We start from the raw sequence: 26,327 nt of genomic DNA on the forward strand, positions 1-26,327 counted from the left end.
GATGTTGTGTGAGTGCTCTCAGAGATGGGCTGGGGCTCCTGTGATAGAAGAGGACAGTTTTCTTGGCATGATGTGACATTAACTGTGCCAGGTCACCCTTCCTGCCACAGCCTGATATTGTTCCTCTGTGGGCAGAATCGGGTCAGGATGTATCAGTGCGACGTTCTACAACCTGATTACATTTCAGTATATTTTCTCAGCAGTGCACAAAGCTTTAAATTCTTCCTTTTTTTCAGGGTGAAAGGGGAGCTCCTGGCCTACCTGGACAGCCAGGAGACAGAGGTGTGCCAGGAATCGGCTTGGCTGGACCTCCTGTAAGTAGCAGATTCTTCTGCAACCTGTAACAAGGTGAAAAATTACCCATTGCCACCTAAGGAATGTGTTACCTGTGCTCAACTGTGCCTGTGGGACATCTTACCTTCTAAAGGTGCAAATTTCAGACTAGTCCAGAGACTGCCATTCGTGGCTCAGATATCACACAACTGTTGTTGAGAGCGCCTAATGTATTCCGTTTTAGTTGAAACCAAGAGGTAGAAAAACTGCTATTGGAATTATTAGTATCACTGGCTGTCACTCCTGAATTTTCTGCATCATCCTGACACGCTGGTTGTGGATGTGAGTGGAGATCTGTGCTGAGCCAGCAGCTCTGGTGTACTGGACAGATGTAACCTTGCTGTTACCCTGTTTGGAGGGATGACTGTGACACACATACCCACATCAGTGACGTAATGACACTCTGATAGCAAAATACAAAATCAGATTGCTTAAATTGCTATGTTCCAAAAGGGTCATCATCCCCATAATTTCCCACAAACATTTAGTTAGTTGGACCCCATCTGGCTCCACCCTCATCTCCTGCATATTAGTAGGTCACAAGGTGTATCTGAGAGTCTGCTCTGGAAAATTCGAATTTTCCCATTTCTGGGGTTTGATCACTCCAGTACTTCTTATGCACAACTCCTCTTGAGATGAGGGAGATTTGGGAGTGTTGTGGCTGTAGCCCTGCCCAGAGACCTCCAGATTTGCACTGAATTTGCTACTGAAATATGTTCTGGAGAAAGCAAACTCTTTTTCTAGCTATAATTACTAGAAGACATCTGAAACCTTGCATTCTTTTATTCTTTTACAATACCTTGTACATGCCATGATCCTGTACCAATCAGTAAATGTTTGGCTATCAGTGCTCTGTTTATCCAGATATAATTTTCCCAGTCAGTACAGGGAATTGCCTTGAAATGACAAGTTGTATTACTTGGTAAACTGACACTTAATATTTGCTTTCACCATGTTGAATTCTATCTTAGTTAAAGCAGATTGGGTCAGTCATGTTTCACACTGTGACTGTGTCATGGCCTTCATGGTAGTCATGGGGTTACCAATGACTGAAGATTAGCTGGGTGTCATTTGTTAAGATTTATCTAAACAGTAGTGGTGTTCCTGCATTTCTTAGTGTTCAGTCATTAATATTAAAACTAAAATTAAGTTAACAAATGAGTATCTGGCTTGTTGGAAAGTCACTAGCTTGTGGGTGGTTCTTAATCACAGATTTTTAGATTCAGTACAGGGTTAAATGAGTTCACTTCTGCATCCTGATGTACACAAGATGACAAAGTTATTCTTCATTGGGGCTTTAGCATCCTCGTATCCTGGAAAACAAATGACTAAGAACTTGACTACAAGTGCAGAGATCACTTGTCTCACACCAGTAGATTGCTTTTTTTTGTGTCATTGTTATTTGCCCACTGTCAGGATGTATAGCCACCTCCACACCACACTCTCATATAAGTTTTATTTATTTAATCTGCCTCATTAAATACTTAAAAAAAAATCCACAAAAACAAATGACAACTATAATAGTTTTTTTTCACTGTTTTTTCCATCACAACCTTAGGTCCAGTGCACAGACTCTGGAATTTATAAAAACCACTGCATAACCCCGAATCTATCAGGCTGAATCCCACAGAAAAAAAAATCTAACAAAAAACCAGAATAAAATCAGTGGAGCTGCTTCAGAACATATTAAACACTGAATTAAAAGTGTCAGTCTCTACTCTTTTAGCAGTGTAACAAAATTGTGTTTATAATACTTCAGCTTCAGAGCCGCAAGCCAGCCACTCCTTTTAATTGAAAAACTCTCCCTATTTCCTACTGTGCCCTTTACCTCTCTCAGGCTTTGTTCCCTGCACAAAAAGTATATATAGATGAGGATTTTTTTTTTACCTTATCTGTTAAAGTATTGAGTTACGATTGACATAACACTGAGCCATAAACTCAAGCATTAGCAGAGTGTGTTCTTCCCAACAGAAGAGGGGACTGCTCGGAGAACTGGGGTGAATTCACATGTTTATGCTGAAGTTGCCCAATGGGTCTGTGTGCTGAATAAGTAGAAAGGTTTCCATCTTGCCCTGCTTTGCCCTGTTGATATTACCATGGATTCAGAATTATGCATTCAGCTGTTGCTTGAGCGCAGCATTAAGGTGTCGGGCACGGAGGACTGTATGAGGATTAGTGAGTTACTGTGCCTGAAACAGGAAGAAAAAGGAGAGGAGTTATAGTGTGAGCCAGTTTATGGGAGGCGTGTCTAAAGGCACAAAGGATGTGCCGACGTAACAGAGCCCAAGAAAGCATGCCCCAGAGTTAGTAAACTGGTTGGTTAAGAAAGTCACATGGTATGTAGAGATAAAAGGAGCGCGAATTTTGAAATAAAGCCTCTTTGTCCACACCACCTACGAGGAGCATCATTATTCCTTGTTACACAAGGACCATGCCGTTACACCAGTTAATTCAAACACAGCCCCAAGGACGTGAGGATAAGCCTTGTTTTGTGTGTGTTTGGGATACCAGATTGATTCATCTGTGCTGGATACAGGTACTGCACCACTTCTGTGGTGTTCCTTCAGAAGTGAGTACTTTCTAGTACCTCACTCTACTCAGCTGCTCCTTTTTAAGTTGCATCCCCAAACAGATAGAATATACAAGACCACTAGACTTCTTGCTTTGACCTAAACTGAAGAGATCAAAGGTCCTATGGGATGTCCCAGCCCAACAGATGTTGTTTCTGTGTGATTCTGTGTCCCCAGAGCCGGCCAGGGGCGAGGCTGAGCATGGACTGTCAAAGGGCATATTCAGTGCACACACACACTCCTGTGCACAGCCACGTAGACCAATGCAGAAAATAATCCCTTAATGCTTCAGGACCCTCCCTGATCAGACAAAGGGGGATGTTAATTTTAGGTGGTTTTATTGCTGTGTCTTTTCTGTTTGCAGGGCCCTGCAGGACCTCCAGGAGACAAAGGGTCACTGGTACAGTATGTCTTTCTAGCTATACCCAAATTTTATGGGGAGGGAGATAACCATAGTAAATGTGTTTCTACCAGTGATTTCATGAAGGCATATGTAATTAATTTGGTTTTGCCTGAGAGTTGGTCACAGAGTGGCTGACCCTCCAAAGGGGACTTGTGCATTACCAGGTCCTTGTCTCCTATATTGAGTTGTGAGAAAGAGTTGATTGAGAGTCTTGCACGGGGACAACTTTTCCTTATGTGTCAATAATCCTGCAGGAGAAAGATTGTTACTTTTTCACCCTTCATTTAAAAAATTATACCAAGGCACATAATTCAGGACACACTTCTATGCCTTATAGCCACAACCTCAAAGGTTTTAAATAAACAGTTTTTAAGCATTTTTCTTACTGAAATCTTACAGATTTTGGTATTCACCAAACACAATTAGTTTCTCAACATTCAGTTTTACAAGGACACAATCCATTGTTGTGAAACAGATAACTGTACCATGTTCTCACAGACACTGGCATGAATTTCCAGCACAACAGCCAGTCCTAGCCAGTGCGATAGCTTGGTACTGAAGAGCTGGACCTTCTTTTCTCCTCTGCCTTCCTGTGCTCACTCATATTTTCTCCCTGTTCAAAAACTTGCCTCCTATAAAGAGTCATTATTATCTTTCCAGTTGATGTATGTGAAATTTGACTTCAGAGATGCTCATGAAGTCCCTTGAGGCACAGAAATGATGGATTTGGAATAGTGCATTGTGAGATTTAATCATATTTTTTCTTAAACTCTCTCATAGTTGTTTAACTACTAGTTAATTTTACCTCAATAACTATTAGGTTGAGGATTTCTTTTCTTCAGCTAAGAGGCACTTCATAAATGCTGTTCATGTTATTGGGTTTGTCTGTTCTCTCCCTTCCAGGGTCCCCGTGGTGTTCCTGGTATCCCTGGACCACAAGGGCCTCCTGGGCAGGATGTAAGTAAAAAAAAAGTCTAAGTGCTCAATAAATTTGTCAATGCTTGAATCTAATATTCCTGAAAATTTGTGCTTACAGTCAACTGCAGTCACTGAGTGTTACTAGGATGGTCTAAGGGAGATGATTGACAGAAGTGGAGCTCTTACAAGTTAGGATGTCAGATGGGAAAATAGTTGGGATAAGGATTACCTCAAGGAAAGTGATGGACTTCACCACTGAACCATTTTAAAATGACACTGGGGAATGGCAGCATACACTGGGGAATGATTCTACACTGGAAAAAGATGGTTGTTAAGCTGTCTAGGAACTTCTTAGAAGTCTCTGAGATAAGTACCCCTGTAGTATTTCTATGAAAACAGGGCCACAGCTGCTGAAAAAAGTTCTTTATGAGTTCATTTCGCTGCTGCTATTGTTCATGCTGGATGACATTTTAACCTCTTGGTACATTGTCCTCTCTCCTGCTGTCTCAGTGGGTGAGTCACGGAACTGAGGAATAGAGAGAAAAGTGGCAGAGTCCCAGCTGGAAAACTGTCCCCTCTCACTGCCTGATTCTCTTGCAGTGCTGAATCAGAAAGAGGAGCATTTTTTTCTCTGTGATGTGGAAACCAGTCCTCTGACAGAGGCTCTGGAGATTTTGAAAGCCTTGATCTTTGGATTTGTGCCTGTTGAGGGAACACTGTGGGGATGGGGCAGTGACCTTCTGTAACTCTCCTTCTCAGCACTGTTTCATGATGCTGATGTTTTATGTCTGAAATGGGTAACAGTTTCCACTAACTCCACAACAAGCAATTTTCAGCTCTAGTGTGGCTTTACTGACATACATCAGACGGCCTAAAAGTTTTCTTCCCACCTACTTGTTGGCCAGAGAGGTTGTGGATGCCCCCATTCCCGGAAGTTTTCAAGGCCCTGGGGCTCTGAGCAACCTGGTCTAGTGGAAGATGTCCCTGCCCATGGCGGGGAACTGGAATGAGATGATCTTTAAGGTCCCTTTCAACCCAAAGCATTCTATGATTCCATAATTCTGTTATTCTGTACTTGGTCACCAGATGAATGATAATGTCAGGATATTCTTCCACAGCCCACGACAGTAGAAATGGTCCTTTGCCTCCATCACCCTGTGCCCCTGAGCAGCTTCAGATGTGGGATTGATTGTGTCCTGCTGACTGTCCGTAGATCTCCTCACCTTGCTTCAGATGGCTGAGATTTTTAATCAAGAGGTTTTAAACATGAGATATGATAGATGGGTTTATTACAGCTGTGTTGTGTGAGGCAAGTGCCAGAGGCAGCTTTTCAGTGTCTCTGACTCTTCTCAGACCAGTATTAATTGGTCAGCTCTTGGAGAGGCAGCACTGCAGTCTTTACAACTTTTTTTTCCCCTGCAGAAGATTAAGTCAAACAGAACCATTCCTCGTTGTAAAACACATTCTCCACACTTACTGCACATTCCAGCATTTCTGGTGTTACAGCAGGGATAACCTATTTTGACAAGATCATGCATTCACAGTTTCTTGATCTCCATTTTCATTTAACTAGTACAGAGCATTTTTTGTTCTGTTTATGCCCTCTTGGATATCAGTGAAGTGTTCCTGCATTCTCTGAAGCTTGCCCATTTTTGTACTCTGCTGTGTTCAAACAGTAGGGCATCAGTTAGGAAAGCTCCAATTTGAATTGCTAATATGAATTTGCCATGCAACTCCCAAGCCATTCAGTGTCAATTGCCCTAATGACTTGCCTCAGTCTTGTATTTTGCTGTGGCCTTTGCAAATGTGTTCCATGTTTTTTTCTGAGGCAGAAAAAAATCTTTTAAATCACATTTACATACATTAAATTATTCTTTTCATTGTTTTTTCCAGTTGCAAGCTCATCAGATGCTTGTGGAAGTGTCTGCCATAAGCTGTTGTACTCTCTGACACTGCAAAACAGATTTACAATTGTATTTGGGAAGGTGAAAGAGTCAATCCTTCTTTTGCAATAGTTTGGCTAGAATTATCTCCCATAGGTGAATAAATTCATTTTTTTTTTATGTGACTACCTTCTAACTTTTTTTCTAGTGCCCTAAAAGCACGCGCTTTTTTTTTTTTTCTGATTGCACTGCTCAGGGTCACCTTTTGAAATATCTGTTGGCAATTCAATCAAATATCAAGAGTTCTCAGGACAGTGTCTTGTTTTATTAAAATTTAGGTTTTGAAAATGTTTGTCTAGGTGTGCAGTACAGTTGTGCTGGTTTGGCCTTGTTCTGTTCCTCTGCAAAAGGCTTGGTATTTATTTGTCCTGTGAAGTTCATTATGTCCATAAAGCCCTACAAATTCTCTTATTCTGGAACAAAGCTGGGAGATATTGTCTTCTCCCATATAGATTATTTTCTTATCTTTAATTACCCTTTTTCTTTTTTCTGATTAACTAAAACTCTGATTATTAAAGCCTGAAAAGTGAAGTTTTTTAGGTCTTTGTTATTCCTGATGATACAACTAATTTGTTCTGTAACAGAACCAGTCTATCTTGTGCCTGCTTTAATGCCCTCAGTCACTTAAAAAAATTACTTGCTTTTGGAAAAATATAATCCAAATCAGATTTTAATCTGCAGTATTAAAATAGTATAGCCTTAAGTACCTTCTGTCAGAGAAACTGGCCAAACTCCTAGTCTGAGAATTATAAAAAAATATTTCTACATATAAAAAAATATTTCTACAGCTGTCTACTTCAGCTGCTGCAGATCAGGTCCCTCCTGACTGATAAGTAGATTTAAATTAGATATTAGGAAGGAATTCCTTACTGTGCATATAGTGAGGCACTGGCACAGGATGCCCAGAGAAGCCGTGGATGCCCCATCCCTGAAATTGTTCAAGACCTGGTTGGGTGGGGCTTTGAGCAACGTGGGCTAATAGAAGGTATCCCTGGCCATGGGAGGAGAGTTGGATTATCTTTAAGCCCAACCATTCTATGATTCTATGAAAAGTTTATAGGAAGATATAAGACCATAGGACAAACCATGGTGATGAGGTGCAGAGCTCAGACAATCAAATGCATCCACCAGCACTCTTTTATGTGTGACCAGTCCTCTGTTACACCCTTTTCTGTCTACCCCTGTCTGTTACTCTGTGCTGTCGATTCCCCTGCACAGCCCCTCATGCATCTCCCCAGCTCTACTAATTCCTGCACCCCTCCCAGTTCAGGGTCACCCTGGTTTACAGTCTTATCACTTGCAAAGTCCAGACTGGTCTCCCTGGAAGTGCAGCCTGTGGTTTCCTGATAGCCCATCAATTGGTGTGTGACAAGATTTGTTTCTTGCTTTGTCTGTGTCTTGGCATATTTAGTTTCTGATTTCCTCCTTTTCCCTTAATTTCCCAATTGACAAGGTCCTGGATCAGATAATCTTGCTGGAATAAGCCTCCTCACACTTCCACATGCATTCATCAATTAGTGTGAATTTCCAGATTTGGTTCCCATCACTACCATCCTTATTTGTTGGTCAGGTTTGTGTCCTTGATGTTCTAATTTATGTCTTTTTCCTTATTTTCCCTTGTTGCATTGAAAAAAGGTCTTTGACCAGATACTCCCAAAGGAGCAGACACTCTCTGGCCAAATATCCTTACACTGCATGTTTTGGGAATCATCCTCTGACTGTCTGCTGAGAGATAAAATGTTTCTGTTCAACATAACTACTTAGTGCTCTTAAATTAGGAAATAATCTGAATGAGACATTCTCTTATCCTACTATTAGCAGTGAGGGCACCTGTTTAATAGGCCCTTTCTGTACTTTGATTATGATAATTTTAATTAATATAAACATTTAATTAATCAATATTTAATTAGTTTAATTATTCATGGTAACTAAGTTTCAGCATTACTGGGAAGTTAATCTTCCCCTGAGTTTACTTTCATAATTACAAAACCTTTGTGGATGCATATATTACTGTCATTGGATTTGAAAAACAGGGTTTTCTTTCCTGAGGTTAATTTTTCTCTGCACTTAGAGGGACAGTTACAAGGAGCTTTTCTCAGTATTTTTAGGGTAGTTACACCCCAAACCAGAATACACTTATTAAACCTCCTCTTGTCTCTTTATTGCTGTAACTTATAATCTATTTAAATTATTGCATTTCAAGTTTAATTTTCAGTTGTGTAATAGAACTATCCCACCATAAGTCTGTGTGACTTACACACTTTCGTTATATACTTATGTGTTTCATTATAGATTTTCTTTAAGTCATGTATTTTCCCATACACCACTTACCTGAGCATCATTTTTCAGCATAACATCATCACAGTTTCCCTCAGTTCCCAGTTAACAATCATTCCTATGTGTCAGATTTTGCAGACTGATGCTCTGGATCCTGTGCATCACAGCTCCTCATTGCTGACATTTTTTCCCTATATTGGTGTGCTGTACCACCCATTGGAAATTCCACTTTGTGCCAGCCACTGTTGGCTGCAAGTTCCTGGAAGTGTTCAAACTTTACAAGCTTTTCAACACTGCTTGTTATTTGGATCTGCATGTTTTCCCACATCATGTTAGCAGCATTTCTTTTCAGTGCCATATAGGTTTTTGTCAGACTAATTTCTTCTTTTTTTTTTCTTTTTTTTTAATTTTATTTTTCTGGATTTCTCTTTTCCAGTTTCCTCTCCTATTAGCTTGTCAGATGCATTTATATCCTCCCTGTTATCATTCTAGCATTTTGATTCTGCTCTGGGCAATTTGAAAACGTGCCGGGGAAGGTTTAGGTTGGATATTAGGAAAAGGTTCTTTGCCCAGATGGTGGCCAGATACTGGAAGTGGCTTCTCAGGGAAGTGGTCACCAAGCCTGACAGAGTTCAAGACATGTTTAGAAAATGCTCTCAGGCACATGATGTGATCTTGGGATTGTCCTGTGCAGGGCCAGGAGTTGGACTCTGTCAGTCCCTTCCAACTCAGGATATTCTGATTCTATGATTCTGTGCTTGCAGCTTGACCCTTTTTGTCAGCCTTTTCTAACTCCAGGCCTCTATAGAACAACAATCTTTCCTTTACTTTGGATTATGCTTCCATTTGCCTGTCCTCTGATAATGCACTGTGCTGAAGTGCCATCATCCTACATCTGTTTTTTTTTCTTTTTGGTTCAGAGAAGCATTCTTCAAAGGGCATTCTCTGTTTGCAGTTTTGTACCTTTCAGTTGTGTGACTTCTCCTGGGAATTCAGTGTTTTTCAGGTTTGTCAGCCATGGCACAGAACTTAATCTCTTTTTCTGTCTCATTTACGCCCTGTTAAAGACATCACAGCTTCACATCATACAGTGTGCAAGAAAGTAGGTCCATCCCTTTTTGTTTCAAGGCAATCTGATACCATGTGGTTATCATAGCTGTGCTTAAATCTTCCCAAGGATTTCAGTTTTATTCACTATCTTCTTGTGTGTCTTTTCACATAACTAAGAAGTCTTTTCCTATACTCTTTTAAAAAAATCTTCTTTAAATACTCAAATTACACTGCTAGTGCCTTGTTCATGTTTCAGATCCCAAAGTAAAAGGCTGTCAGTGAGCCCTATGGCAGAAATAGTTTATTTATAGCTGTGCTACTACTCAGCATGAAAGACATTTCTGAACTGTCTTTTCTGTGTTGCTTTTTGATACAGGATTATTCTCATGGTTCAAGTCTGCTTTGCATCACACTTTCTAAAGAAAGTGCTGTGTGAGTCTTCCTGAACACAGTAGATCTGAGAATATAAGACCTGTGTAATTGCTATTTAGTCAGCCCTTTTCCCACTTGCAGAAGTGGCTGAGAACCACAGTGAAGAGGATGCTAAAAGCATGACCTGACAATTAGCACCTGTGAAAGACAGGGGACTTTGCAAACATCCCACAGTCCTCTAGGTTCACTTTGATGCTCTGTGGTGGAGGCAAAACTATAAACAGCTATAACGTTTCCTTATTTTTACTCAATTCCCCAGTTGTGGGGAATTATAAGTTAACCTTCTCCTTTGGACCTTATCTTCTCTTTATCCTCCCCTGCAGGTTAAGTTCCTTGGGAAACAAGCATTCATCCATGGGCTTCAGTACTGTTTCAGGTCCACTTTAGATCCACTTCAGTTTGTGTTTAATATTCATCTCTTAGGAAGTCAAGGTAGCTGAAGGATTGTTGCTCACACAGACACATTTAATTTGGAACAGAAGAAGATGATCAGTATATTTTCCCCTTTTTTTGCTCTCCTCTAGCAAGACATAAAGGATTTAAGTACTATGGGAGACACAAGGACGAAATTCAAGTTTTCCCTATAGCTCTAGTTGTGGTGTAGCACACGCAGTGTGCTTCAGTCATAAATCCCCAGGTGACCAAGTACTAACCATCTGGTTGTCTTCATAAATAATACAACAAACTGATTGGAGACAACAAACTAACCTGAGACAAGGTGACTGACAGAACATCCAGTCTTCATCCCAGCAAAGGATTTAATCAATTTTTAATGGAGGTTTCCAGGTGAAAAATTTTGATTGCCTTAGATTTAACTAGCTAGCCCCTGCTGAGCCACTACTTGTATGTTCATTGTATTGATCATCATCCAGATTTTGACGCAGCCCAGAAAGCCAGTTGAGTCCTGGGCTGTATCCAGAGCACTGTGGGCAGCGCGTTGAGGCAGGTGATTGTCCCCTCCCTGCTCCTCTCTGGTGAGGCCCCACCTGCAGTGCTGCATCCAGCCCAGGGGTCCCCACCACAAGATGAACAGCAACCTCTTGGAGCAAGTCCAGAGGAGGCCACCAAGATGATCAGAGGGATAGACAACCTCTCCTATGAGGAAAGGCTGAGAGAATTGGGATTGTTCAGCCTGGAGAAGAGAAGGCTTTGGGGTGACCTAATTGCAGTCTTCCGGTACTTGAAGGGAGCCCACAGGAAAGATGGAAAGAGACTATTTACAAGGGCCTGTAGTGACAGGACAAGGGGGAATGATTTCAAACTGAGAGTAGGTTTAAATCAGATATTAGGAAGAAGTCCTTTACTGTGAGGTTGGTGAGGCACTGGAACAGGTTACCCAGAGAAGTTGCAGATGACACATTTCTGGAAGTGTCCAAGGCCAGGCTGGATGGGGCTTTGAGCAATCTGGTCTAGTGGAAGGTGGCCCTGCCCATGGCAGGGGGTTGAAACAAAATATTCTTTAAGGTCCCTTCCAACCAAATCTATTCTGTGAACACCCTGGGTGACAAATCTGGAACCACCCCAGAGAGCACTCCAGATGGGACGTGCTGCAGAATCAATAAAACTGAACACAGAAAGGTGCTTTCAGATGGTCAGTAGAAACTGTTCCATTAGAAGCAAATATAGTCAGGTAGGACAGCTTTTGTATGTGGTTAAGATAGATGGAAGATATTTAGTATGCTCTTTAAGGTTCTCATTATGGATAGAACATGCATATGTTTGAGTGATGACACAGGGTGATGGACCAGGTGGATACAGGAATTTAGCAGGAAGTGGTTTGGGGGAATCTCACCAAGTCTATCTTAAAACACCACTGCAAGGATACTCTCGATGAAGATTTCTGTCACCATCTGGACAGTGACCAACTGTCCTGTTCAAAAGATTTGGTTTCCCATGTGAGCATTAGTTTATGCAAAGATATTACAATAATGTCTAGATGTGGTTTTTGTTTTGTTTTGTTTTTAACAAACTAATGAATTGCTAATGACAGGTAAGAGAAACCCATTGAGGGGTGGGGGTTGTCTCTTTTCCAAACCATGACTTTCTAGGCTTAAAATTCTAAGGATGCTGGTAATTTCTATGCCTTCATCTCATGAAAACCGAAACCACTACAGCTCCCCAAACAAACAAACCTGTTTGCAAGGTCTCAATTTTGCATGTTACAGATGCCATCAGAGATTTAAAGCTTCATCCTTCACACTATTGCAGTTCATAGTGTTTCCTGTGACCAGAAGACAAACTAAAGCAATTTCAATCTCTGTGTGACTGAAATGAATCTAGCAAGGTCACACGGTAGGTAAATGAGGTTTAGGAGGAGTTCAGAGGATGTTAAAGTTGCAGGTATTGAGTTTACTGTTTGTCACATGCAAGGAGCAGTGCTGCTGAGCAGCAGACAGTAAAATGTGTGCTAACCCAGAGCAGTCAGTGAGTGTAAGAGCAACCTGGGGGTTATTGTATGATAATTTCACATTTCTTTTCTTTCTTTTGATCTGTAGGGTCTACCTGGAAGTCCAGGGGAAAGAGGACCTCCTGGAAAACCTGTATGTAACTTCATTTTTGTGTTACATATTTCTTTTAACTCAGTTTGCACCTATACACCTCAACTCAGAAGAGCGCTCCGGTGCTTTTCCACTACTGCTTTTCCCATCAGAGTAAAGGGAAAAACACTAAGACCCACTAAGGGGTTATGATAAAAATATCTGTGACAACTTTGAAATAGTACGAAAATAACCAGATATTCTGCATGTAAAAAGCCAAAATTTTAAAGGCACCCTTTTAGCCCCACTGTGCAGTGCCCTCAGCAAGAACTCGTCTCAGATGTGATGAAGTGCATGTTTGTCCCAGTGAGTCCTATGCAAGGAAAGGGAAACCACTGTCCACATTCAGGAAAAAGATCTAATGTCTTGTTGCTTTTTAAAATTGTCTGAGATAATGAATTTCTCATTCCACAGGGTTCCCCACCCCTACTCTCTCCAGAGGACATAAATCTCCTAGTAAAGGTAATCAGCCTTTGATGAGGGTGAGAGTTTATCTTTGTGTTTGATTCAGACCTGACTATCATTCTGTGATGGGAAAGTGTCTGACTATAAGTCCAAAAGGTGTCTTTAAACACTCTGTCAAAGCTCGAAACTTGTATGTCTCCTACTTGCACCGGTATTGGGACATTAGTGCTCACACTGGAGATCAAAATGCCATCTCCAGCAGTGAAATTACCTACAAAGATCCCTATAAAAATTTTGAGGCTTTTTCAGTTATTTCAGAGGCATGCATTCCCAAGGAGAAATAAACATTATCAGTAGTATTATCCAAACCAGAAAATGGAAACCAAATTAATAAAATATCTGATTTTTTCACATATATCTTCAACAGTGACTGGAGTAATTTTGAACTGTGTGTGCAAAGTCAGTTAGCACTGTGCATCTGAAAGGATGAAGGTAGTTAACCCCAAAAGCACCCATGTTTCAAAAGTGATGTTCTGTCTGATTTTGCTCTCCATGTAGAGAGTTTTCTGGGAAACAAGTCAGTCTTTGGTAGGCATTGACTGCAAAATCCTTTACAGATTTCCATGGGCTAAGTTGGGAGTCTTTTAAGCTGTCTTGAAATATGGCAAGAAATCCTTTCTTATTGATTAAAACAAACTAAACAATTGCCTTCTTTTACTGACAACATTAACAAAAGGGCCCTTTTAAGATTGCTACTGTGAAATGACTTTGAAGAGCTGTCTCTGTTTTGTGGAGCCCAGTATGATTCTAGAGGTTTCACTGTAAGGTGTTGTTTAGGATTTCTAATCTGGACAAGAACAAGACACTCATTCTTGGGCACAGGACAAAATTTTGGTATTCTGTCAATTATTTCCTTTACTTATGCTATGGTTAAACACACTTCTGCGTTCTTTCTGCTTAGTATTTTTTCACTCCATGATTGGTACAGATCTGTCTAAAGCAATTCCAGGTGAAATAAGGGCTCTGCTGTTCTAGGTGTTTCTCAAGCACTGACATTGTAAGTAGATAAAGGTGTGTAGGGACTGAGACTCAGAAAGGCAGTTTACCCCACAATTTTACAACAGATCATTGACAGAGGTGGGTGTTGTAGCAAGGTCTCCAGACTCTCAACCTGATGATCTGTCTGTTGTACTGTGTTGTCTCCTATGGGCAGGATTCCCTCCCCTTTTGCTGAAGGGAGTCTGCCTTTGAAATGGAAATGTCATAGCACTGTATTTAATTTCCTGAGGATAGCTGAAGTTTAAAGACTACTGAGATGATGCTTCAAAGTTTTGGAAGGTTTGGAGGTAATGATTCTCCACGATAAAATTTGACCAGGACACTGTGACATTCACTTAGTCTTCACAAACTCCATCGGATGAGTTCTCCTTGGCAATGCCAGCTGCTGAATACAGTTTCCCCTGCAAAACACCCTTTCTGACATTGTGCTGCACCTGTTTTTCCCTAAAAATCTGCCCTCTGAGCAGTAACTCAGCTCTTTCAGAGTGGTGCAGACACAGTTTTCTAGTAGTTTTGAAGCTTCAAAATGATGTTGTTCTTGTTAGCCTTGCTTTGCGACTCTCTGACCTCCATGTCAGGAAGGGGTTTTTCCATTGTTTCTTGATCCTGGACGATCTGTTAGGATCTAGAACTAATAGGAAACTCCCCATGGGAGCATGTGTGAGCTCAGCTGCTGCCCCTCACTCTGCTCCACACTGCCCCCAGTGCAGTTCTGTGAGGCAAATTCACCCCAGTCCTATCCAGTGAGGTAAAACTGCAAAGCTTTGCATATTATACCAGCACCACTGTGCTGTGTTCATATTGGGTGTCTGTAGGGTCTGCTGAGTGCCTGAAGTCTATTGCTGATGTGTGTCTCCATGTTCTTTCCAAGGATGTGTGCAGTGAATGCCCTCCTGGCCCACCAGGACTGCCAGGCATCCCAGGTTTCAAAGGTGATAAAGGTCTCCGAGGACCACCAGGCAGAGATGGCCAGGATGGGAAAATGGTAAGAGAGTTGGGGAAGTGACCATGCCTTGGATCTGGTGTAACCTTGTTTTTCTTATAATATGGCTGATGGTTTCTTATTTTTTTTTTTTGATTAACAACCTACTGAATCTTTTTTAGATACTTGTGGACTAAACTAGTGTTTACCTCTACCTTTTCTGCATTGTAGGGGGTTGCTGGTCCCAGAGGTCCTGCAGGCCCACCTGGGCTTGATGGCCCAAAGGTTGGTTGGTTGTTTTTCAATTGTCCCATGAAAACTTTTTTGTGACTAATAATCACACTAATTAGTCTGGGAACAGGGTGCCCAGAGAAGCTGTGAATGCCTCATCCCTGAAAGTGTTCAAAATCAGGCTGGATGGGGCTTTGAGCAACCTGTTTTAGTGGAAGGTGTCCCTGCCCATGGCAGGAGGGTTGGAATTAGATGTTCTTTAAGGTCCTTTCCGAGTCAGACCGTTCTATGACACTGTGAGTATAATGGATCCTTGGTGGGATCCATCTCTGTGTGAGGAGGTAGCAGTGCCCTGTTGGGTGGGCAGAACTGCACAGCTCCCTGCATGGATGCTGTTTCACTTCAATAGTGTCTTCTACCATCCCTTTCACACACATACACACATGTGAAGGGCTTGATTCTTGATGTTGAGTTTCTTTACGTTGCTGTTCTGAAGACAGATAAGGACACGAGAGTAAGATAAGGACACGAGAGTAAGTTTCAACCCAAACCAGGTGAGGAAGAAATCAAAGCCTCAGCAGTAGCCACTGTGCCTGTTCCTCTCCTCTTTGAATGTTATGTTCTGGAACCACTTAAATTAAGGCTGCTGCACTGAGCTGCTGGGCTCCATGAACACCGTCTGCCATGGTGGTTTTATCCACAAACTCTGAATATTTCCTGAAACAAGTTATAGGAAGAACTCCTTGTTTCAGCTATGTGCTTCTGCCTTATGGTCTAGGGACATAGGCCAACACAAAACTTCCATTGTCTGAGGTATTCCACATTTCAAGCATTTCCATGAAGATGTCTGTCATCGGTCAGCTCACAATGCCAGTGCCTGGTCACAGCTGAAACCTTTACGACTGCCTAATGTGAATTAAAAAACATCAGTGGAGGGAAAGAGAAGGTGATTTCATGATGGACCACAGTTTCCTCCACATATCCCTGTATTACTGGCTTACTGTCTAAAATTAACTCCTGCTATTTTAACATCTTTGTATTTGCACTTATTAGAGTGTAGGACAAGCTAATAGAGATTCATGAATTAATTTTATATCTTGCAATTAATAGTGTGATGGAGAGAGCAGTACAGTCTCAAAAGTAAACACAGAGTTGATCAAAATGAAAGAATGTTCCAGGATAAAATTTGCAAGAGAATTAGTAACACATAAGACCAATAACAGGCAGAAATGCCAAGCAGTCTGAGACATACCACATCTGCTACTTTCTTCTGTGTTATGAGAAAGCAGAGATTTAGGCAGTAAAATTGGATGTTTAGGTGAAATACAAGGACAAATTTCAAACTGTACATGTGCATAAAATAAAATCAAGCAATTGATAAATAGCCTAACTTGAATTCAGTGAAAAGAGTTTGCAAATGCTAAAAGCAAATATTGTAAGACCCATGGGAAGGCGCAAACACAGAGACAGTCTTTGTGAGTCCTTACTGAATACATTAGGAGGAATCTTGTAGCAAGAGACCCAAATTACCCTCTATTTATGACTATGTGGTATATTGTCCTTACCAACACCATCTAAACTATGAGGTCTCATTCTGGAACAGAGCAGTAGAACTTCAGATCTTTGCTCGTGAGCAGCTTTATGCCTTCTGTCCATATGAATTAGAGCTCTTTGAATTAATAGATAGAAACCCTTCCTCTCCCCCTTGTCCTCTAGCTCTCATGTAGTAAAGCAGAGTATTATTTCCTTGGCCAGCAGTTCATTATTGTTCTGTGCATTATTCATAACCTGTTCACCATCACCTCAGTATTTTTCACTGGGTGAGACTCCTCTTGCCTTATTTTAAGCACTGATGATGCAGACATCTACATTTGAGTTAGTGTTACGACCCACCCCAGAAAAAGGGGAGAGGAGTAACCCAGGTTCTTATCAATAATTCCCTTGGGGTGGATTAGGGTGAAATGACACTGAATAATCGGTGTCTGAAAACATTTATAGGTAGGGTTTATTTTAACAATTTTGTTTTAACAGGTATGTGAGCATTTTGGGTGTTGTCATCTATATTATATGTCATAGGGATAACCTCTGAGGGGTAAAATGCATAAGGGAGAGAAGGGAAAGACAGGATAAGGCTAAGGAAGAGAAAGGAAAGACAGGATAAGGCTAAGGGAGAGTAAGGGAAAGAAAAGCTGAGAGTGAATAGATGTCTATAGTCACCACCCATGGGGTCCAGCGATGAAACTTGGTAGTTGCAGCTTCCATGTCTGTCAGTTGAAGTGGTGGCTTTGATCTGCTGGGAGTGAAGGAGGGAAGCCCCCACACTGCAAGAAGTTATGAGTTATTATATCCATGGTCAGTGTCACGGCCATGCCTCAAGCCTCCAACCTCTCCCTGGGCCCTGCACAGAGTTTCTGTGTCTGGCCTGGTTCCCACCTTTTTTTTTAGGTTGGCAGAGGGGGGATGGGGTGTTATGGGCCATCAGAGGTCCTGCCTTTTCAGGGCTTGACACCTTCAATTGTCCATCAGAGGTACAATGCAACAGTCAAGAGCCTGCAAACTTGGTTCTTTACTGGAGGGAGGGATGGGCCCAACTGTCCATCCGAAATGCAAGTCAAAAGCCTGCAAAAGTCTCCTAGAATGCATAAATCATTAAACATTTCAGCCTCTGACAGTTAACTGTCTGTTCTGTGTCATTAGGACAGAAAGACAGAGAGAGGAAGAGGGGAGCACTTTTTGGGCATGAATTTTCAGGCTGCACCTTGGAAAGGCCATTTTTATTGCTGTTGTCCCTGAAGGGAGAGGAGATTACTAACTCATGCTGTGGAAGTCTTTGTTGGGCCAGATGATTCCTTATCAAGATATGATTTTAGTGAAGTTCCTAACAACCTACCTGCTTTTTAAGGATGTATAATTCCTCTTTATGTCTATGAGACTACAACATTAAAAACCAGCTATGCTGGATCTACTCAAAGGCCATCCTTCACATATATCCTAGCTCCAGCATTGGTAGTAAAAGTCTAGGAGGTCTCAGTCTTAATTCATGAGTTTTATGCTCAAATGTCCAAGTGCTTTATGAAATAGGTCAAAAAGTTGTCACAATACTGAAGTGACTTTCAACGCCTCTTTTTTTTTATTATCAGGGTGCTAAAGGAGATCGTGGTATGACTGGGGATGTAGGAGAAAAAGGTGAACAGGTAAAACCAGTGTGCTTTCCAACAGTGCTGCCTCTGTACTTCCCCCTTCATCAGTAATTCCTGTGATGTCTGTGGAATAATTCCCTTCTCAGAGGAAAACCAAGAAGATGGGAGTTCTTCATCACTCATAAACCACAAATGGGCTATTCTGAAGAGTGAAACTATAGCAATCCTCCACAGGTTTCCATCCTCATCGTCCAGTAAAAACCTTCCTGTATCATCTGTTACCTCAGTTCTGGACTAAATGCATTCAATTCTCTACATTACCTAACCCTTAGTAATTTCCTCAGACATTCCCTTGATGGTATCCAGAAGGTCAGGTGTCTTTGGGTTGAAAAATCCAGTGTTTCTATTTTTCTTGGAAGATGAATGTAAGGATGACTCCTTTTAGGAGGGACTGAGTTGTCACAGGAAAGAGGAGACTGGTCTAAATTACAGCAAACTGTTTAATGTGCAAATCAGCACCTGTTCAATGGGATTTGTAGGATATTTTAAACAGGTTTGGTTTCCTGCCTAAACTTATGTATGTACAATTCCACAATATCTGTTTTCATCTTCCATTAGCATAGTCTGAGGTATTCATTGGAAAAAGTACCTGAAATTATAACTATGATATTTCTGAAGTGTTCACCTTGAAAAACAAGGTTGTGCTTTAAAAAAGCCATGGTTCTTTATTTCCTTATAACCACCTCTGTCTGCATATTGTCTAGCTTTGATGTTACCTCACAATATTCAGTTACCAGTTAATTTTTATACAACTAGAGGTGTGAACAGTGCCTAAAGAAAGTCTCTTTTTTTATTCTGCAGGGCCACCCTGGAATGCCTGGCTTCTCAGGGGCTCCTGGAAACCCTGGTCCACCTGTAAGTTCCTTTGTTGCAAAGATGATCCAGTACTTTTCTTACTAATAAAGGCTGTTGCAAGCTCCGTGTGGAAGAAAGGACTGTTCCCATCTGTCTGTTCATTGAATTTGCATTTTCCACTGGGTTCCTAATGGTCCCCTAAGTGTCATAGAGTTCCCCACTCATGGTAATTGCTATTTAATATATTGGCCACTTTTCACTGATTGCTTCAGCTCACTCTGTAAATTGATGCTAAGCTTCAGTTGCTCTCTTTATACAACACAATGATGATGAAAACTCTTCCACAGAGACTATTTAATATGTATATAGGTGTTTTACTCTATGTGGAATAAGGTGTTAATCTAGAACCAGCACATCTAAGAGTGTTTTAGTTCTCAATTTTACACAGTGGTATGAGACTTGATTTTTTCCAATTTTCATATCATGTGGTTTACTTTTGAATTAAAAGACCTCTTACATATGTTCCTCTCCATCACAGTGCTCCTCATTCTTAGCTCTACTCACTCTGTAATACATTCATTCTTCTTTGTATTTAAAAAGAGGTGACAGCGCAGAATCAGAGCTGAAAGAACTTGGCTCTCTTGCTGGTGATATCTCCACTTTATGCCCCTCAAGTGTTTGGGCTTTTCCTGAGTGAAGGACTTTTCTCTCCAAACTGTCTTTCTTTGCCCACAGTCATCACTGCTGATATTGCTGCTTACAGTGCAGTTTGGCTCTGCCATGCTGAGGAAGTGCCATCTTCCTCTGTACTGGGGATCTGCACAGTCCCAATTTACATTGCACCAACTAAATGAGAGGACATGCCAGAAAAATAGGATTAGATTAAAATTCTGTATTCAGATGGTAGCAGTGCCTTAAGGATTCTGGATGCTTTGCCATGGGACAACATGTGGACTTGCATTGTGGGTCATTTGTGCTCCTGTGAGCATTATTTTAGGAGGAGTTAATAAGAGACACATTTACTGTGTCTATATTAACCTCATACTTGTCCTATGAGACCCTCTGAACAGACTTACAGCCAAAGAAAATGTGCTGTGAAATCAAAATGTGAAACTGAGCCTGTCAAAGCAGAGCAGAATATGATGTCCCTTCAATAAATTTACTCTTCATCTTTTGCTGACTTTTGCTTCTGCCTTCATTGACTCGTGGCTCCAAAAATTTGCCTACCACAGAGTATGCTTCATAATTTCTCTTCTCCTGTGATTTCTGTTCTTCAGAGTTATTTTTGTCACAAGATTGGCTTTTTCCTATTTTTCCCTATTTTTGGAAGGAAGGACTAGACTCAAGTATCTGACTTTTTCTGGCTTTGGAGGTTGATTGAGTGCAGAGGTTAGCACTGCTTTTTGGTGATGAATGAAGAAGTTGAATGAATGCTGAACTGAGTGACTGAAGAAAACTTCAGGGTTGCCAGCTGTGGTAGGAAGTATGTTGACAAAAGTACAGAATCCATGAATCATTCACATTGTTTCTACTTTATTTTGTTTAGGGATCAGATGGGGCACCAGGACCAATAGGACCAGTGGGAAACCCAGGAGACATAGTAAGCTCTAAGCTCTGTGCTTCACCACTGGCTTCACCTATTATTATTCAGTCTCTATCAACTCTACCCCTACAAGTAGGAGCTCCACAAATAACAGATTACTCTGATCTTGAATTTTTTTTTACTCACCAAATGGATCTCCAAATTAACCAGAGCATAATCCAGCCCATGGGATATGTATGGAGGTTTTCGTACCTCTCGTGTGTCTGTCCTTGCTATTAACATCTCTTAGCCTCTAGAACAGGATTACTAAATCTGTTAGGATGCTTTATAACCTAGGCTAATACCTAAACTCTGTGTGGGGATTATCAGAATATAACCTGCAACATGTTGAAGGATGTCACAGCACAGACTGCTCAGATGCCAAGGCCTGACATCATTCCCTGGCACCACTGAAAATACCAGTACAAGTGAAACCTCTGAGAAGCCCATGATAACTTTTTGCTACTTCTGTTTCATTTGAAGGGTTTTTAGATGCTACTTTATGGTAATGCATCAGAAAACCCTGGGAGAGACAGGTAATCTGATTGATGCTAACTTCAGATTGAAAAGTTAAAAATTAACGTTCCCTGAGGAATACAAGCTGTTGAGCTGGAATAGTTCAATACTGTGTAATTCTGTGATTAATTTCTAGATCAGGGTTTCCTATGGAGCAAGTTGCTTTTTTCAGATCCATTGCACAATTTAAACTTCATTTTAAGTGAGCAATGATGGTCCTCCTGATGGGTGTTATGAAATCAGTGAACACTCTCAGCAGAGAGGTCAGAGTCTAGAAGGACAGGCTGGCTGAAAATCCATTTCAAATGGATGATCACGATTATGACACTGTGAAAGACCTGAGATGCTATTGTCCAGTCCTGGGAATTTCTTGGGATTGTATGCAAGGCACTTCCTGTAACTACTCATTAGATAGTTATAAAATACAGATCTACTTCCTGGTTGGACACCTAATGCAGGAAGTTAAAGGACAAAACATTAAATATAATTAACTTCAGAAAAAAATTACCAGTGATTTCAGTGGTTTCCCAATCTGTAAGAACTCATAGTTAATACAGAATTTTTTAGGTGAAAAGAGCGCCCTCCAGTTTAAACTAGAAGTAATTCAAGAAAACCTCATAGACTCTGTGACATGGGCTACAAGACCAGCTTCTCACAATTGTCCCTGGTCAAACTATATGTGATAAATCATCTGACGGAAGATCTGAGAAGCTTCTCTGACCTACAGTGTTTATTCTTTCCTTCCAGGGCAAAGATGGTCCACCAGGTCCACAGGGCCCACCAGGGCTGCCTGGACTTCCAGTGAGTACAATTAAGCTCCTTCTTATTCAATACATTAAACTCTTCATACAGGCATAGATGTGTAAAACAAAGAGGTGATACTTTTGAGGTGCTTTGAATGCTATGCATGTGATGGTCTCTGTCGTGCAATACAATGTCCTTGGTCCAGGATAGTGAGAATGCTGTATTTGATCACTTTAAAATAAAGTGTCAGTTACCAACATGAATCAAGTCTGTTCCTTATCTATCTCCTCATTGGAGGAAATACTCTTATACAGAGTAAAAAAAAAATCAACTAATAACTCCAGTGTAAGGACACAAGAATTCAGAGACTGAAATACTGACTTTATCTGAGTTCACAGTAAAAATTATTCCTTTACACTGACTCAAGTTCAAGTGCATCTTGGGCATAGACTCCTCTCTTCTGGCAAATGTAATAATACAACATTTTGGGAGTTTTTTAATCTGACATAGAGATAGAGCCAGAGCTATTTCTAGTGTAAAGGAGCCCACCTCAATGAAAATAATGGCATTATAATGATTTATAACAGTTGCTTTTAGAATGCTGGTCTAAGATTGTTAGAGTGCTCACCTTGCAGGAGAGGAGGAATCCCTTAGACTTGCCATATTAGAAAAGGAAATAATTTATGCTGTTACAGTAGTGTGGCAGGGTGAGGTTTATGGTTGAGCTATAGAAGCAGGGTGTTTAGGCAAACATAAGCATACCATGATGAGCAGAGTTATGCTAACAAAAAAACCCACCAATCTTCCCTATCTATTCTTTATACCCTGTTTTGCATTCCATTTACAGGGCATTGCTGGGAATGATGGCAAAGATGGCAAACCAGGATCTCTTGGGGAACCGGTAACGTAATTTAAAACCATTTTGCTCAGGCAATCAGAGCCATCCAGTTGTTGTTTGTGAAGCTGCCTGTCTATAGACTCCTTAGAGGGATCAAGGAGCCTGTTTGCATGTCTGCTTTTAACACCAGAAGGACCATATTGTCTTGAGCAATTTATAAGCATCACACACGAGCAATCTTGACAAACTGAGTACTTTTACTTTTACAACTACCATAAATACACTAAAACTTAGTGACTCCACTTTTACAACTACTGTAAACACTGAGGAGAAAGAAGGTTGTCTTGTAACATTAAATCCAGTAATCCATCTTTTAGGTAGAAGTTTATGGGGTATAAAAAGTTTAGAGGAGGTGTCTTTAAAGAAGCTTCTTCTAGATTGCTCTGAGACAATTCTGTTTTAGAGGTTAGAATTAGAGGGTTTATATTTGACTTTCTCTACTTAGTCTATACTTTCATTTGCTGAGGCAAAAAACCTGAGCCATAAAGTTGTCAGCTAAAAGGAAATCTTAATTATTTTGGCAGTGAATGTTATTTCTGGCAACTGTGTGTGTTACATGAAGAATGTGCTTCTAGTATCAGGTATTGCCAGCCCCTTTCTGTGACTCATGAAACGAGACTTAGTGATTCTGGGAAGAGTCAAGTACCCAGTCATGAGGACAACTGGTCTGTAGAGAAGTGCTTGTCACAGCAGCTGCAGACAGTTTGTGTTTCCACCAAAACACTCAGTTTCTCTGTGCAGATGCTGATTTTGCATGTGCTGATTAGGTATTGGTGCTGCTCTGACATTAAAACACTGCAAGGGTGCACCAGTGCAGAGGTGTAAACTGCCTCCAAACCTCAAAGTGCAGATGCCAGTGCAGGCTGGAGTGTGCATGGGAATGTCTGTCATTGCTCACCTCCTCATGTGTTCAGACATTGCTGGATAAACCCCGAGCAACCACAGTTCTCAGTGATGTTATGTCTAAGGGAGGAGGGTGGGAAGTTTTCAACACCAGAGAGATGGACCTGAAACTCTCATTAACATGAATATGATTGTTTCCTACAGGGAAAGCCTGGAGAACCAGGGCTCCCAGGCCAGGAGGGTGCCAGAGGGTTACCGGTAGGTGCTGCTCTGAAGGGCTCAATCCCCTCACTCCTCTGAACTGTAGTCAGGAAGCATTTGTTGGGCAGATGAGGTCCTTTACTGATGCAAACGTATGCGTGGCATTGTGACTAAATAAATGCATAAATAAGCAAAAAAATAGAACACAGACATTTCCAAATCCTTGAAGCTTAGAATAAATCCCTGATATAGGAGTTAAAGCATATAACTTCATGACAATCCCTCTGCCAGAAGGCACAGTCACAGGTGTAGCCATTGTGTTCTATTACGTCTCCTCTGAAAGAGGGTTAAATAATCTATTGGCTGGTCAAACCAGGGTTACATAGACTAGAGTTTTTGTTTTGCCGCCTAAGGAGGTATGGAAAGCTTTCCCTGTGATGTGGCCCTTCCTAATTACTCCCTGTGACATGACTGCTCTATACTGAGTGGTCCACAGTAACTTTAGGAAAAAAAATTATGAAAGTTTCTGAGTAAACATTCAAGATAAAGTTTTCTTAGTGTTTCATGTATCAGGGTGATGGATAATTATTGATTTCATTGTCTTTCATAGGGTTTCAAAGGACAAAGAGGAGATATGGGTCCCCCAGGTCCCCGGGTAAGTAATATGTACCTCACGCACCAGAAAGATGGTGCAAATTGGAATTGTGCTTTCTGAGGCAATACATGATAAAGCAAAAATTATGACAGTGTTTTACATGGCTGTTTTCAACTATGATTCCATGGGCCACATCTATGGCACAAAATGACAGCAGCTGTCTTCATTCCATCTGCTGAACTTCTGATTCTGGGTTAGGAGAGGCAGCTGGTAGAGCTGAGTTCTCTGACGCTCCCTTTGACATAGCCCTTTGTGAGGGAGCCTCAAGATGCCTCCATAACACATTCATTTGGTACAAATGCTGACTTACAAGCTGAGGAACCCTTCTGCACTTGTTGGACAAGTACTAGCTCTCCTCCAAAAATGCTGAAGAAGTGCAAAATAAGTTTAAGTACAAAACTTACACAAATGTGAATAGAAATGTCCCTTTGACTTAGTTGCCTGGGGATCATAAACCCCAAACCTCAAGTCCTGCACGAAAAGTTGTTCTCCACTCTGTTTTGAGCTTCTTGGTGTAAAAGGTGGAATACAAAACTGAATATTCTTCCACCTAATTCTGCCTTTTTACAGGGAAATAAAATTCTCTGCTTGCAGAGGCTTAGCTGAAAAATACAGTGCTGGAGTTCCTCATCTCTTTCTCATTATGATAGCTTCAGTATCATGAATATGTTGGTGGTTTTCAGTGGCTGCACTAGCAGTAGTAAATAATCTGATGGAAAGCAGATTATGCACTGCCTTGTGCATCACTTACAGGAGATACTTCTGAGTTATTTTTATAAGCTTCATGTCATATAAGATGAACGAGGCTCTTGCTGGCTTAAAAAAGTTTTCAGTGAGCTCAGTCCAATATTGCAGAAACCCAATACCAGTTACAGTGGTGATATTGGTCTGAATTTGACCTTGAGCTGATCCCTCTTTCCTTTTTGCTGAATTGCAGGGGGAGCCAGGTGTGATGGGTCCTGCTGGTCGTGAGGGGCCACCAGGGAAGGATGTAAGTTTACCATTTTGAGCAGAAATGAATCTCCTTCTCCCTGAAAAATGAAATTTTTAATTCACAGTGACCCTGACCTGAAACAGCTGCAGAAACTGCAATAAAGGATGAATTATTGCAGGGAATGATTTGTGCAATGATCATTAGGGGAAACAAAGAATTAGAGGGCCTTTGTCATTGCTCAGCTGCTGACACTAAAATGTCAACTATATATTTGAAAAAGCAGAGAGAGCAACATTGTGTGAAACCCAGGTTATGCTGGGTAGTCATGGACCTGCCTTCTGCCATCCTTCTCCAAGCACTGCTTCATCCTGCAGGTCCCACTGGGCTGAGTTCTGTCACGCTTCCTCTGCCACAGCTGTACCTGACTGAGTGTGCTGCTCCACTGAAATCTATGAAATACCTATGGAATAAGATGCTGCTGCTCAGAAGAAAGAGAGATGGTACAAACAGATCCTCTGGCACTAATAGTGTGAAGTGCAGCCACATAACAAAGCCCTGGGAGAGCACTGCTGACATGGGATCCTTCAGCGGCTGCTGAGCAATGTACCAAGCAGCTGATGTGCCACTCCCAGGGGACCTGGAGAAGTAGCTTCTCATTTACACCCCCTTGTATCACTGGAAACTGTTGTGCTGTAAATGGTATCCTACAAAGCAAAATGTAAGACAGACCTAAAGGAACCTACTGGAGAAGATAGAAGCGGCTCTGAAGCCTCCCTGGAGAGAAAACAGAGTGGTCAATTCTTGAGAACTATTAGAGAATCTCTGTCCCTGAGAAATACAGCTTTAAGATAATTTGATAAAAATGGTTTCTGCCTGAAA

The 26,327-nt window shown here is 41.2% G+C and overlaps 1 protein-coding gene across 1 annotated transcript in view; it reads left to right on the forward strand.

The window, feature by feature from the left end:
- Positions 1-26,327, forward strand: part of COL22A1 (collagen type XXII alpha 1 chain) — a 195,150-nt gene that overhangs the window by 153,646 nt on the left and 15,177 nt on the right. The window contains exons 39-53 of the mRNA XM_018074383.2: positions 237-314; positions 3,268-3,303; positions 4,210-4,263; positions 12,422-12,466; positions 12,878-12,925; positions 14,799-14,912; positions 15,081-15,134; positions 18,221-18,274; positions 19,082-19,135; positions 20,622-20,675; positions 21,921-21,974; positions 22,765-22,818; positions 23,863-23,916; positions 24,470-24,514; positions 25,452-25,505. Of these exons, the coding sequence (XP_017929872.2) occupies positions 237-314; positions 3,268-3,303; positions 4,210-4,263; positions 12,422-12,466; positions 12,878-12,925; positions 14,799-14,912; positions 15,081-15,134; positions 18,221-18,274; positions 19,082-19,135; positions 20,622-20,675; positions 21,921-21,974; positions 22,765-22,818; positions 23,863-23,916; positions 24,470-24,514; positions 25,452-25,505 (852 nt within the window). The remainder of the gene's footprint in view (positions 1-236; positions 315-3,267; positions 3,304-4,209; positions 4,264-12,421; positions 12,467-12,877; positions 12,926-14,798; positions 14,913-15,080; positions 15,135-18,220; positions 18,275-19,081; positions 19,136-20,621; positions 20,676-21,920; positions 21,975-22,764; positions 22,819-23,862; positions 23,917-24,469; positions 24,515-25,451; positions 25,506-26,327) is intronic.

Source organism: Manacus vitellinus, unplaced genomic scaffold, assembly GCF_001715985.3.
Source record: "Manacus vitellinus isolate BGI_N305 unplaced genomic scaffold, ASM171598v3 scaffold_1_pilon, whole genome shotgun sequence".
NCBI classification, from domain to species: Eukaryota; Metazoa; Chordata; class Aves; order Passeriformes; family Pipridae; genus Manacus; species Manacus vitellinus.